This window comes from Myripristis murdjan, chromosome 14, assembly GCF_902150065.1.
Source record: "Myripristis murdjan chromosome 14, fMyrMur1.1, whole genome shotgun sequence".
Taxonomy (NCBI): domain Eukaryota; kingdom Metazoa; phylum Chordata; class Actinopteri; order Holocentriformes; family Holocentridae; genus Myripristis; species Myripristis murdjan.
Genome location: NC_043993.1, coordinates 17,176,928 through 17,189,704, shown reverse-complemented (window position 1 = coordinate 17,189,704; position 12,777 = coordinate 17,176,928). Strand labels below are relative to the sequence as shown.

General features: G+C 42.6%; 1 protein-coding gene across 1 annotated transcript in view; it reads right to left on the bottom strand.

Annotated features, from left to right (window-relative positions):
• Window positions 1-12,777, bottom strand: part of LOC115371805 (ryanodine receptor 1-like) — a 59,931-nt gene that overhangs the window by 34,762 nt on the left and 12,392 nt on the right. Inside the window, exons 19-49 of the mRNA XM_030069353.1 lie at window positions 12,480-12,721; window positions 11,640-11,832; window positions 11,317-11,533; window positions 11,128-11,232; window positions 10,901-11,004; window positions 10,737-10,820; window positions 10,468-10,627; window positions 10,133-10,280; window positions 9,803-10,008; window positions 8,971-9,145; window positions 8,559-8,767; window positions 7,813-8,171; window positions 7,562-7,691; window positions 7,252-7,412; window positions 6,966-7,128; window positions 6,692-6,778; window positions 6,331-6,557; window positions 5,792-6,236; window positions 4,477-5,073; window positions 4,162-4,362; window positions 3,451-3,562; window positions 3,213-3,356; window positions 2,483-2,756; window positions 2,252-2,366; window positions 1,948-2,080; window positions 1,756-1,850; window positions 1,542-1,677; window positions 1,249-1,435; window positions 1,013-1,124; window positions 744-864; window positions 104-273 (exon numbers count right to left, since the gene is read on the bottom strand). Of these exons, the coding sequence (XP_029925213.1) occupies window positions 104-273; window positions 744-864; window positions 1,013-1,124; window positions 1,249-1,435; window positions 1,542-1,677; window positions 1,756-1,850; window positions 1,948-2,080; window positions 2,252-2,366; window positions 2,483-2,756; window positions 3,213-3,356; window positions 3,451-3,562; window positions 4,162-4,362; window positions 4,477-5,073; window positions 5,792-6,236; window positions 6,331-6,557; window positions 6,692-6,778; window positions 6,966-7,128; window positions 7,252-7,412; window positions 7,562-7,691; window positions 7,813-8,171; window positions 8,559-8,767; window positions 8,971-9,145; window positions 9,803-10,008; window positions 10,133-10,280; window positions 10,468-10,627; window positions 10,737-10,820; window positions 10,901-11,004; window positions 11,128-11,232; window positions 11,317-11,533; window positions 11,640-11,832; window positions 12,480-12,721 (5,812 nt within the window). The remainder of the gene's footprint in view (window positions 1-103; window positions 274-743; window positions 865-1,012; window positions 1,125-1,248; window positions 1,436-1,541; window positions 1,678-1,755; window positions 1,851-1,947; window positions 2,081-2,251; window positions 2,367-2,482; window positions 2,757-3,212; window positions 3,357-3,450; window positions 3,563-4,161; window positions 4,363-4,476; window positions 5,074-5,791; window positions 6,237-6,330; window positions 6,558-6,691; window positions 6,779-6,965; window positions 7,129-7,251; window positions 7,413-7,561; window positions 7,692-7,812; window positions 8,172-8,558; window positions 8,768-8,970; window positions 9,146-9,802; window positions 10,009-10,132; window positions 10,281-10,467; window positions 10,628-10,736; window positions 10,821-10,900; window positions 11,005-11,127; window positions 11,233-11,316; window positions 11,534-11,639; window positions 11,833-12,479; window positions 12,722-12,777) is intronic.

The following is a 12,777-nucleotide window of genomic DNA, read 5'->3' as shown; positions in this document are numbered from 1 at the left end:
GGTTAGCTCCATGTACACAAAACCAGGAAGTCCCATCCCATACAGGGTTATTATTGGCTAGAATTTTTCTCCACAAGGAAATAAGGAACTGTTTGAGGCTCACCGTGTCCAGAGAGGCAGCAGCCCTCATGTCAGGCAGAAAGCCCACCTCCAATACATGGAGCAGGAAGTCTTGGTTGTCAATACCATACACTCTGTCCAGGAACAGCACCATGGGAGCTTTGTGATCTGGCACAAAACTGGCTGACATTTTCGGCTCTATGATGCTGTTGTCTAACCATCACAAAATACAAAGAAATAATCAGAAATATATAGCAAGGGCTACAACACAAGATGACCTCTTTATGCATGTGACCAGTCACAGTCATCTAATGCTGGCCAGAGATTTCCCCAATGTTTTGTTTTTTCAAACAGTTTAAGGGTGAACACAATTAATACATAATACTGTTATCTTTGGGAGGATAATCACACAGAACACGATTTTCATGAACATGTTTCCATAATGTCCAAGCTTAATAATAGTCCGTTTGTTGAAATTGTCAGCTTTTGCCACATAGCTTTGCAAATTTAGAAGATACAGGCTAAATTCATTATGCAGGATTATTTTACTTAATGCAGACACTGGTAGCAGGAAGAAACATTGAATTAGATATCAGAGCAGTTACATAATTTTTTTATTCTGTACTTTTTCAGTTTAAATCCACTTAACTGTTTAACTGCAAAACTGTTTCTCAAGTGTTTACCTTTTCCAAAAGAAGGAATCTGAACAGGCAGGCTGATGACTCCCACCAGATCCTCAATAGGAACCAGAGATCTCAGGATTGCCCGGATCCTCAGGGCTTCACCCTTACCAGCTTGGATCAACTTTAGGAGAAAAATAAACCATTTTTTCAATACAAAAATATCTTCAAATGGATTTACAATATATAAAAAAAAAACAACATATTCCAATCCTAACCTATTTGATAAGTCGCCGGACAAAATCCACCTCAGCAACTGTTAAGTAACTTACATGCATCTCTGGAGCACAGCGTCCCAGCAAGTCAATCAGGGCAGAGTAGAAGGACATGATGGCATTTCCCAGGTGAACTCTGTTCTCCTCATGCTGCTCTTCTCCTCCAAACCTATAAGAAAAAACATACTGGCTGTAAATCTCTCTGCTGCCAAAATACTGGTGCACACAAGGCACTTAATACTAACTACTAGTAGACTTTATAAGGCCTTAAAACCAAGGCTGGGCGCTCTTACATGGGGAAACGTCTGTCTTTCTTAACAGTGGGGCCATCCCTTGCAGGGTCCTCTGATATTTTGATGGCCTCTTCTATGGCAGCCAACAGGCCGTTACCACCCTCCCCTCTCAGGGCTGGGCCAAAACACTCAGGTCTACGAATGAGGAGACGCACCACCACGTTGGCATTCTCTTCCACGCTCTCTCCTAGAGGGGTAAAAGAAGCCGACTTTGCCATCAGTGAAGAACAAAATCACAAGGAATAAATGTATGAGTATTAAATACTCCATAGAGTAGCAAATAAAGTCCAGACCATTGACAAATACGGCAAAACGGAGGAAGTCAAGGTATTTCTCTCCACCACAAGGGTTCCAGCCAATATCAGGGTAGCCCTTAGACAGGAGCATTGGGCAGCTCTGCAGTCCACATCCAGCTAAATACTTCACCACCTACAGAGACATCAATACACACATGAATATTGAGCCATTTTATAGAGATCATACTTCCACACGCTGGTTGTGTTTTACCATCTCTAAGTCCTGCTCTTGCAGAGCCAATGCCAGCTCATTGTTGTCAATACAAGAGGCTGCAGCCACATCTAAGGGAGTGGAGCCCCGCATTCCTAAAAAAAATGCAGGCAATGTCCAGTTTAACCGCAGTTCACACACACTGTGCTAAAACAAATCATCAAGAAAAAAATGCTGGTTGAAAATGCTCACCAAGGCCGATGCCACTGTTCTGCAGAAGGTAGCTGAGATGGTCAAACATGGAGCGCTGATTCTGACGACTGATGCGGCAGAAGTAGCACAGAAAACGGCAACAGTTTGTAACCATCCGAGGGAATCTGATCTCCTGCAAGTGGAACAATTGTTAAGATACAAATCTCTAAATAAAAAGACTGGTGACACTATGAGTCCTACTAACCACTCCCTCTGTTACCGGGCAGCAATATAAAGACAGATCTCTCAGTGAATTGAGGCACTTACAGTTTCACAATTCAGTAGAGTTAATTACGTAGCGTACCTTTGAGTCTCCGCCACCCAGTACATTGACCATAACCTCCATGACAGTTTCATGCATGCCCAAGGCTCGCATCAAGTTGGGGTGCTGGTAGAAGACTTTGTTACTCATGATGTTCCTAACAAAAACAAAAGCTGAGTTGGCACATGGTCTCTGTGACATGCAATTATTCACTCTTTGGATTTAAGGTAACAAAATACAAACGGAAAATAGTAAAATCAATCTGATACCAACCCAATGCTTTGAATCATCAGCCTCTCCTCCTCTGGTCCCATCTGGACGATAAGCAGTGAGCGGATCTGGCCCAAGCACTCAAGCAGGTCCATAGTGTCTTGAATGGACACTGCGTTGATGGTGTAAGCCTTGGGCAGGGCACGGATAAGCTCTCCCAGCCCGTCATACTGCCGGTGCAGGAGGCTGAACATCATGCGCACAAGCTCAGGGTTCTGGATGAACGACTCCTGGGCCCAGTGAATCATCGTATGGGAAATCAGCTCCTGCAAGGTCCCTGATAGACAGAGTGTAAAAATAAGCAACACGACGTGAGAAGCTATGATTTATTGTAATGGCAGAACAAGACACAAAGTCTGATCTGGGGTGCCAAATTAGCCTGATGAAGCAGATAAAAATCACCCATTTTTAATCAACAATAGTTCTATTGCAATAGTAATTGCTTATCCACTGCTCAAGCACTATATTGTTTGACAGAAAAACAGTATAGGGGCTGATAAATGACAAATAAATACTATATGAGTGGTGATTTTTTTGCTTATAGCATTATAATTTAAATTCACAATCATTCACAGTTACAGGTATGTTTATCATGTATCTTGCAGCAGCTTCAAACTTGTCCCAGTCCGTAAGAACTGATCTCATTAATCCATTTTATTATATCACTGTGACATATGTTAGTAGTAACTTGCATTACCATAATTAATTGGCAGACTTAGCAAGATAGGCTCACCAGGTTTTTTCTCCTCCTCCGGCTCAGGTTCGGTCTCCACTTTCCTCTGACGTAATTTCCTCACTTTTTCCAGCAAACGGAGCAGCCGTCCACGGAGAGAGTCATCCACCTGTTCCTCTTGCTCTTCTTCCTCAATATGTACACCTGAGGGTGGGGTGTAAAGAGAGATCAGCTCCATAATATTATGGGATTTTAGATGGTGCTGTAGTGTAGGTGAGTTTGAGAGATGCTCACTGACCACAGTGTGCCAGCAGGTCATTGTGAAACAACAGCAGAGAATCGCGGACCTCATCAGGAACAGGGCACTCCTCGTCCTCAGCACAGTTCTTAAAGTTCATAAGCATGTTGACCTGCACAGCAGTAAACAAAAGTCCAACCAATCATGTGTGTTTTGCCAGACTCATGAATGTCTCTTAATTACTCCCTGACTGACTGATACCCCATGGCTGAAACATGCAAATATCCAGCTGATGAGACTGAGGCTTGAATTGTATTTGGCTTGCTAACTGGACTGAAGCAAGTCATTTAGCCTCATATTCAGTCTTAAAATCTTATATTCTTATATTGAGTGAAAAAGTGTGCCAGCAGATGAGATAATCACACCCTGTTCTACTGCAGTTTCAACTGTTTCAGGAATTTTCCTGGGAACAGGTGTAAGTATACTGGAATAAGGCAGAATGTGGCAGATTATCCCACTGGTATCAAGAAAATGATATTTAATTCAGGAAAATTCTGGAAACAAGCTGATTAGCCTTGTCTCATCCCACTGGCAGATTTTTTTTAGAATATGATATTAAATCACTTGTTAAGAGTTTTTGCAGTGTAAATACAAAATTTATTGCAAATGCCTGTTCTGAAGGGCTTTTTTAATGCATTTTTTTTTCTTTAGCTCAGCTTAACTCCAGTGCACTCTGCTCTGTGTGTACACTTGGCTTTGGCCTGAAAGTACCTGCTCCTGTGGTGGGGAGCGGAATTCACGGGTCTTGCGGGCGGTCTCAGCAGCGCTCATGGTGAACGCCATCATCAGCTCATTGTAGCGTTGCCTCTGGTTTGCTTGTATTTGGCTGACAAACGTGTCTGAAAAGGCAATGATGGCCTCCACTCTGTGACGCAGCTCACAGTCACAGAAATACTGCAGCAGAGTGCACATCTGAAGGACAAAAGCAAAGTTTGTAAGGGGTGAGGATTTTAGTAGTATTTACAATAATGTCATTTAAAAGGTGAGCTGTAATTCCTCCATATTCTTTTAAGAGACCACCCACACCTGCAGTTTGACAGACTCTGGTAGCTTCATCTGGAAAAGTCCTTCATCTAGAGCTTCTTTTGCGTCACCGCCTGTCTCTCCAGGTTTTGTCTTTTTCTCCGTTTCTTCAGCTCCCTTTTCCTCATTTAATGGCTCTGTCTCCTCTATCATTTCTTCATCTGGCCCGGTGGGTTGTGCCTCATCCTCTTCTTCCTCTACCTCTAACTGCTCTTCTTCCTCCTCCTCCTCATAATCCTCCTCCTCCATGCCTTCATCTTCAAATTCCTCCTCATCTTCTTCCTCTGCTGCGCCCTGCTCCTTTTCCTTCACCACTTCTTCTGCTTTAATGGCTGTCTTTTGTTCCTTCTCTCCCTTTGCTTTTTGGTCCTCTTCAGCAGGGGCTTCTACTATCTCAGAGCTGAAAACTGTGGGCTCAATCATCTTCAGAATATGCTTGACATCTTCATCGTCAAACACACCCATGATGAGGAGGGTGCTGATGAGCTTGAGGATCGGAACAAAATGAAATTCGACGCTGCCTCCTACAGGATCTCTCATTGCCTGACCGCCATCCTGCACAGCTTCAGTCAGCATGTTCAGAGCCTTGGTCTTCAGCACCTGGGAACACAAATAAACTTTGAATCAAGTGACAGACAGCTGTATTCCAAAGCACTTCTTTGGCACTAATAAACAGGAACTTTGGAAAAGCTTTTCCATCTGCCAAAGGTTCAGTTTCAGTTCCACATGATTTTTTGGTGCTTGCTCGACGTGAAGCAACAGGCCTCTGGGGGCAGGATTATTTGACTGCTTATTTCTGATTGGTTACACACTTATGTGTCACTGAAGCAAACAACAGTGAGAGATGGTAGCCACACTGTTAAAATGAAGCATTTTGTTGTTAGCTGCATTTTAAGAGGCCAAATAGAGAAAGGCATGGCGATGATGAGGACCAAGCTCCACTGTCATTTAGTCAGAGAATGAGACTCAATGGGAGCTTTAAGGAAGGAAAAAGAAAGAAGTGGGTATATAGGATAATATTGTTGCATTTGAAGGAACTGGACTATGATAGTGGCTATTATCAAGTAAAAACAATGTTGTATAAGTTTAAAAAATATGAGTAAATACAAGAAACCATTAGTTGCTTTGTTAAATCTGCTGTCAGTTGCCTTTTCTCTTTGACACCACAAGTGTTACTGTTACCTGAGGTCAGCTGAAAGACAAATAGTAACTACAACCAAATGGAGAGCCAGTTCTTGTTTACTCCCATTTGGGCTAATTTTTCATTGTTGTGCAGTGGAAAAGGGCCCTAAATGACCTCAGATATGCACCATCTCACCTCTAAGGGAATGACTGGACTCAGGGTGTAGATGTCCAGGTTTGTTCCCACAAACCCAGTGGACGAGAAATGGAGTTTAGGACGCAGACATGTGGTGAGGCCGACCCCAGGTAAAGCATGAGCTTTATCTTGGTCAGAGTACAGGGTGATGGTGCGAGTCTCATCTGTCATGGGTACAATGAATTCCTTGTTGGTGCCCAGGCGGCTCCTCTTGGCAGACTCCAGGTGCATACTGATAAGCAGGTCATAGAAGCCGCTCCTCATTGGTCCAGGTAAGTAGGTGTTTTCGATGGCGTAGAAGAGTTGGGACTCGTCCACATGGCTGCACAGAGCATGAGCCACACGGTTGTTTCCCAGAGCGCACACTGAGCCATACAACTTCAGAGTGTGGTAGTGGAATTTCAGCAGGTCCATATGTTCAGACAGCTCCAGGATGTCAATACACCTGGATTACACAAAGGGGTTAAAAATGTTTACCCGAAATATGTGCTCAAACACCAACATTTTAAGAAAGAAATGCAGAGATGTACAGCTCTGACCTGTTTTCCTCTGGGATGTGGAGGGCCATCATAGTGAGGGGCTCCCTACACTCAACCCTCCAGCCCATTCTCTCGCTAACACGTGCTGTCTCTGGAGCCAGGAAGTGGTTTGGCATGCGACTCCAGATGACTGGGGTCAACATCTGGACATCCAGTCTGGGGGGACACTGGGGAACCGGGTTCTTGCGCTCACTCCGAAACATGGCTGCTGAGATTGGCATAATGTTCTGGCGAAACATTAAAAAGAAAAAGACAAAATATGAATTAAAATAGGTTAAATAATTATATTTTAAATTCTGTAATGATATTGTTGATTTGAGGGACAGCCACAGAAAGTAAGGAGTGAATCTTAGGGACTAACCTTAAGCTTGCCAAGCTCAACTTGAATCATATTCTGACTGGATGGTAGGACAAAGACGGCAGGGAACAGCTTTGTGTTTGGCTCCACCTGAAGGAAGTTTCTTTTTTAAAGTATACTGTATATATTGCACTTTTATTTTATTTTACTTTATTTTTTGCTGCCTTTGTGAAGGATTTTGTAATGTTGATTTTGAAAAAGGCTCCAAAATTAAAGATCATTATCATTATTATTATCATTATTTTTATTCTACAACACATTTAACAGTTTTCCTTACCTGGTAAAATGTGTTGATCTCTTTTCCATTGGCAGTGAAAGTCATGAGTCCTGTATCCAAGTCAATAAGACAGCCTATCACAAAATCCTCCTGACTGACCCGGGTCTGCTGGGAGCTGCTGAAGTCCCCTCCACAAACCATGTAGCAGTTACTGCGTTTTATACTGAGGAAGAAGAAAAAAAACGACAAAGGGACAATTATGCAATATGTGGGTATAATTTTATAATGGAAATAACGGTGCAAATTGACAGTATTATTATGTTTTAAGTCTACAACAGTAGCGCACCTATCATGAATGTTGCCTTTGTCATCACCGACAGTGACCGTTACATTTCTCACTTTGCTGAGGTCAAAGTGAGGGTCATACTGATGATAGTCAGGCGTGATCCAGCCCACCCACACACCACTGGGCTCCTGCCCCGCAAACACTCGCACAGAGTAATAGTACTGGTAAAAGAAAGAGATGGGTTGAAAAAAAAAAAAAGTTGAATAAGTTAGACAATGCAAACAATTACATTTGTGTGTGTGTGTACGTGTGTACATACAGATATATGGAGATATGTATATATAAATAAATTCAACAGTTGAAGTCATACTGTGGTGGTGTTGAGGATTATGTCAACGTCATCACGGTCATCTGGCACCACGTCCTCTACTAAGCGTGGCATTGTGGGAATAACAGGGGGAGGAGTAATTAATGCAGCCTTTTTAGCCTTGAAAAGGAACCTGTAGATAACAGGGAAACTTGTTCAGACACATTTTAGAAGAAAGTGCAATTACTGTCTTCATTGGATACTGTTTCCCATACATTCCCTCTGCAGCTTGCTGTATATTAAGCCATACGAACCCTCTCTTCTTGCTCTTCTCAGTGGAGGCGTCCTTCTCGTTCTCTCCATTTTTGATGGCAGGGATCTCCTTTGGCACCGAGGACTCTTTCTTCTCCTCCTCCTGCTCCTTGCGAGAGGCCGACTTCTTGAGCACCTCAAAGTCGGAGTCAGGGTCCACCTCTACCACCTCGTCCTCGGGGATCGTCAGGGCGCGAGTGAGGAGGGTGGTCCCTGCTGGGACTTTGAAGGTCTCGTGAAACTCAACTGGCATGCTGAGTCTGAGGAAAAGTAAATCTGTGTTGGCGTTCTGAGAGCCGAAGGTCTTGTGGGTCACTTTCAGACAAGGTGCACTGTCCACTGTCCCGTCCACACGAGACATCTAGAGGAGGAACAAGGGGGAAGAACAATACAGGGAATTCAACACAATCATCAGGCATCAGAAGTCATATTGTCATTTGTGTCTGATTTGATTCTGGGTCAAAAAATAGATTATCCTTATTTTCTATGTTCTTCAGAATAAATAATGACATTTGGATAGTTCTTTGTAGATTTTCACACCTTTTTTTTTTTTTTTTTTAAGAAAAAATTACTCTCCTAATATGTGAAAACACCACTATATTTTCCACTGTAGAGAAAATGCATTTGAACTGCCATTCCAAATTCATCCAAAGGTTTCTGAACAAACTTATGTCACACTTCTAATGCCTGTAAGAAAAAAAAATACATTTGATTAAAAATCCTATGCCAGCTAAGGCACATGTTCTACCTCAATATGGGGATGGTCTGTAGGGACAGGGATGAATTGGGGCAGGCTCTTGCTGAACCACATGGTGATGTCTCTTTTCATGTTGATAGCAAAGGGCTCAAATCCCTCCTGCAGGCCACAGATGGTGAAGTAACGCAGACTGCTGACGTTCTGGCCCAGGTTGATCCTGCCAACTTGAGACAGGCCCAGACTGCAAACCGGAATAAAGCCTGGGGGATGGTTGGTATACAAACATACACAGCAATTGGCCTTGGGTATTAAGAGATGCACCTATCAAATAAAATATATTATTATTATTACTATAATTATTATTAGTAGTAGTAGTAGTCGTAGTTGTAAGAACAGAACCCGAAATGTTCTCATGTTCATGTTTGAGAAATTCATTTCATGTGTCATGAGCGTTGTTACCTACCCTCTCCAATCTCTATATCTTTAAAGGCCATCTCTGAGCCTGAGTCACTGATCAGCATCTCTCCGTTGAGGGTGAACATGATGTTCATCTCAGTGAGGTCGATCATACAGCCGACAACATCACCAGACTGCCACTGACGACCAAACGACTCATTTCCCATATGCCAACGTTGGGCCTGTAAAATACAAAAATTTAATTTCAGATGGTACAACCAAAAGGGCCTGGCAACCTTTACAATAAGGCTGGGGAAGGTGATGATATTATGATATGAAACTAGATATAGATAGATAGATATATTTTAAATAATGTAATATCGTGATGGCACAATTGTTGTCTTTTACTACCTAATTACAGCCGGTAATTATCCTCTCTTATCGTTTTTTATCCTTATATGCTTTTGATTACTGCCTAACGTTTTCTATTTTAAATATCTGTCTTTCTGTTTTTAATACCCTTTTATTACCCTTTTACTGGCCATTTTATGTTGCTATAGGTGGTATATAAAGTTTCCTCTTCTTTTTCTTCTTCTTCTTCTTCTTCTTCTTCTTCTTCTTCTTCTTCTCATTATTATGGTTTCCTGGTTTTTGGTTTGAAAGGTTGTATTTTAGTAAAGGGATGCAATTTTTTTTTTTTTTTTAAACTTGGGAGACTGTTTTATTTGCCTCTACCTGCTTGGTTATCATATCCCCATGGCACCAAAAGTCATCCCTACCATACTGTCACAGTTTTCACTGATATCAAGGTAGTCCTTCAAAGATATCATGGTATTTGATTTTGTCCATATCACCTAGCCCTACTTCACAACCATGTAAAAAAAAAGCTGAGCTCATACCTTGAAACCATTAAAGATGTAAGCCAACTCATCTGCGCCAAGTTCAGTATCGGCACGGACGCTAGGTCTGGCCCAGCCCACTCTCATCTCCCCGACTGTGACGGCCTCAAACTCAAAGTACCATTTCCCCTGCGTGACGGCGTAAGACTTCTCCGCTCTGAACACCCGGATCTTATCTCCTCGGGCACCGCCTGGCCCATGCCCGCCTGCAGTAACACAAACACAGCAGCAATCAAGGTTGACTAAAATATTTTAAGGCTGAACAGAAACAAATTAATACCAAATATCAAAACTAATGATTTTTTGTATCAGAAAGCAATGTACACTCACTGCTCTCTTGGTCAGGTGGTTCTATGTTGTAACCATAGCCAATAAGAGTGCGAACAGCTGCACAAACAGTGTCTCTATTGGTCTTTTTGGTCTTTTCATCGAGTAGGTTGTAAGGAACCAGACGAGGATTACGCTTGTTCATTATATCCTATAGAAGAAAAGCGGTCACATATTAAAAATGAAACTAATGTAGGAATAAAATGCTCTTTTTCCAAAGAAAAATCATTTTAGTGCAGCCTCTGCTCATCGACATGACCTCAAACATATAAAGTCTAACCTGAGTCATTATTAACAATATGACTTCTTGACTGCAGGAGTAAAGAGATGGAAAATACCTGCACAATACTATACGTCCAGCCCTGACGGACCCGGTCTCTTGCCCACACGTTGTGTCCGTTTTCTGCCAGTCTCTCCACCAGTGTGTTCTGATTAGGGGTCAGCTTGACATGGTTGAGGTCGAGAGGCGCCGGCTTGTACCCACTGCTCTGCATGTAACTAAAGATGATCATGTGAAGAGAGTGAGTCCACTACACCTGGAGAGGCTCAGACGTAAGTGTGTACATGCTAAAGGAAACTCAAAATAAATGAATGCTTGGCAGCTCACGTTTTGGGGAGCTTGATCTTTTTCAGATTCTCCTCTGCTTTCTCATCTCCCATTCCCACGTGGCAGCCCAGTGCTAGCAGGGTCCTTTAAAATGAATGACACAAGAAATAAGAAATAGAAATATAAGAAAGCACATTGTTGAGTGAGCAAAGGCATTGACTTACTTAAGTGTCTCTCCTGACATTGCCAAATTGTAATTCTTCTCTGGTTCTGGCAGACTCTGGAAATCTACCAGACATGGGTGAAGCTTCTTGTTGTCATCACGAAACTTCATGACGTCATTGTTCACAAGGAAAGAGTGAAGACTGTTTTAGGAAACTGGAAGTGGGTATTTTAATGCAGACACCTGTCAATGCTGTGGGTAAAGATTAGCCACACTGAAAACACTCACTGATCCATAGGTCCATCCTTGTTCAATTCGAGTAACAGCCCATAATTCATGGCTATTTTCTGCTAGCTTCTCGCGAATGCGCTCCAAATGTGGAGGAAGCACAATCTGAAAGGGTAATAAAGTTGATAAGAGGAAGACAGGTGCAGTGGACAAGAGGAAGATAAGAGAAAGAAAAGTTATGGATTTTACCTGTACTGTGTCCACAGGGCAGGGAGTGAAGGCAGTATGTGAGAGGGACTGTGTGGGGCCTAAAAGGTTACGGACTCCATTAAAGTCATGCTTATATTCCTTGATGGGCTCAATCCGCAAACGATCCCTGGGCAGCACTGCCTCATGGCACGGAGCGTAACCTGGAGGTGGGAGGAACTTAAAATCCCCATGACGCCCACCAAGAAGGAATCGCACCCTAATGGTTAAAGAGCAGAAAATTGTCATTAATCTTACAGCACTCTATATTCATGAAAAAGCCGGTGCATTGGTAATATCTTGTATTATCATTCATGATGTCCTACTTAACGCCTGCAGAAAAGCTGACAGCAGGGAAGAACAGGCCATCCAGGTTGAAGTTCTCAAACATGCCCTGGACAGGGTGCCCGTTCATACGGAATGAAATACTGGGCACGCTCAGATCCAAACAACAGCTGATCACATCCCCTGCTGCCAAGATGTGCTGGTTGGGCGTGGCGACATTACGTGGAACTCGACCTGCGGACACAAAGCAATTTTATTTATCCGTTCTCCACTGTCACATTTCTATAAATAGGCCACATTTAAACATTTGGTTGGAACAACAATTGAAGCCAATGTTGGACAGAGAGTAAGCAGGGTGAGAAGTCGAGGAGGGGGAGGATGAGGTAAGAGGTGGAGGTGAGGATAAGGAGGTAAGGAAATAGGAGGAAGAGGACAAGGAGGTGTAGAAGTAAATTAAAAGTTAATTTATGCTATCATTGTGTAGTTGTAGTTTGTGTGTGCTGTATTGACGTAAGAAAACACAGTTTTACAGAGTTTTGCAAGAAACTGTCAAATTGCAAGAGCTGTCAAATGTTTTGCTGGTTTGGTGTAAGGTTTGTGGTTAGTGTGTAAAATAGTCAACAGTTTCAAAGAAAGTGCCTAATCAGAAAAAAACTGTAATATAAATGGAAATGTTGTAAACATAGGCTAATGTATATAAATTCTGGGCAAATACTGGTGTCAGCACATACAGTTTAATAATGGTCCAAAACTATCAATCCATGACAATTTTCAAGCCACTTATCCAGGTTAAAAAAAATGTAACATGTTATGATCTTAATGTTGATTTTGACACTAATCCCAGCAAAATAATTTTGTAAATTGGCTCCTTTTTGCTCTACCTGACCAGAGGTGCAGTCCATCAAAGCCGTAGGAGTAGAGGTCGTCTCCAACCCCGTTGGCCCCCCAGCCCTCCCCTCCTCCGGGATAGGGGCTGAAGCCCTCAGTCAGAGCCCAGCCCACACGCAGGTGGAAGGGCTGAGCGGTCAGGAAGGGCTCCACGATGTCTACCATCACCTCAAAATACCACTTTTTAAACTGGGTGGATCCTTCACATGTGCCAAGGAAAATGTTTGGTCTCATGCTAAGGGCACATAAAAAAGAAAAGATAAGCACGTATTTTGATAAGTAGGAAAACAG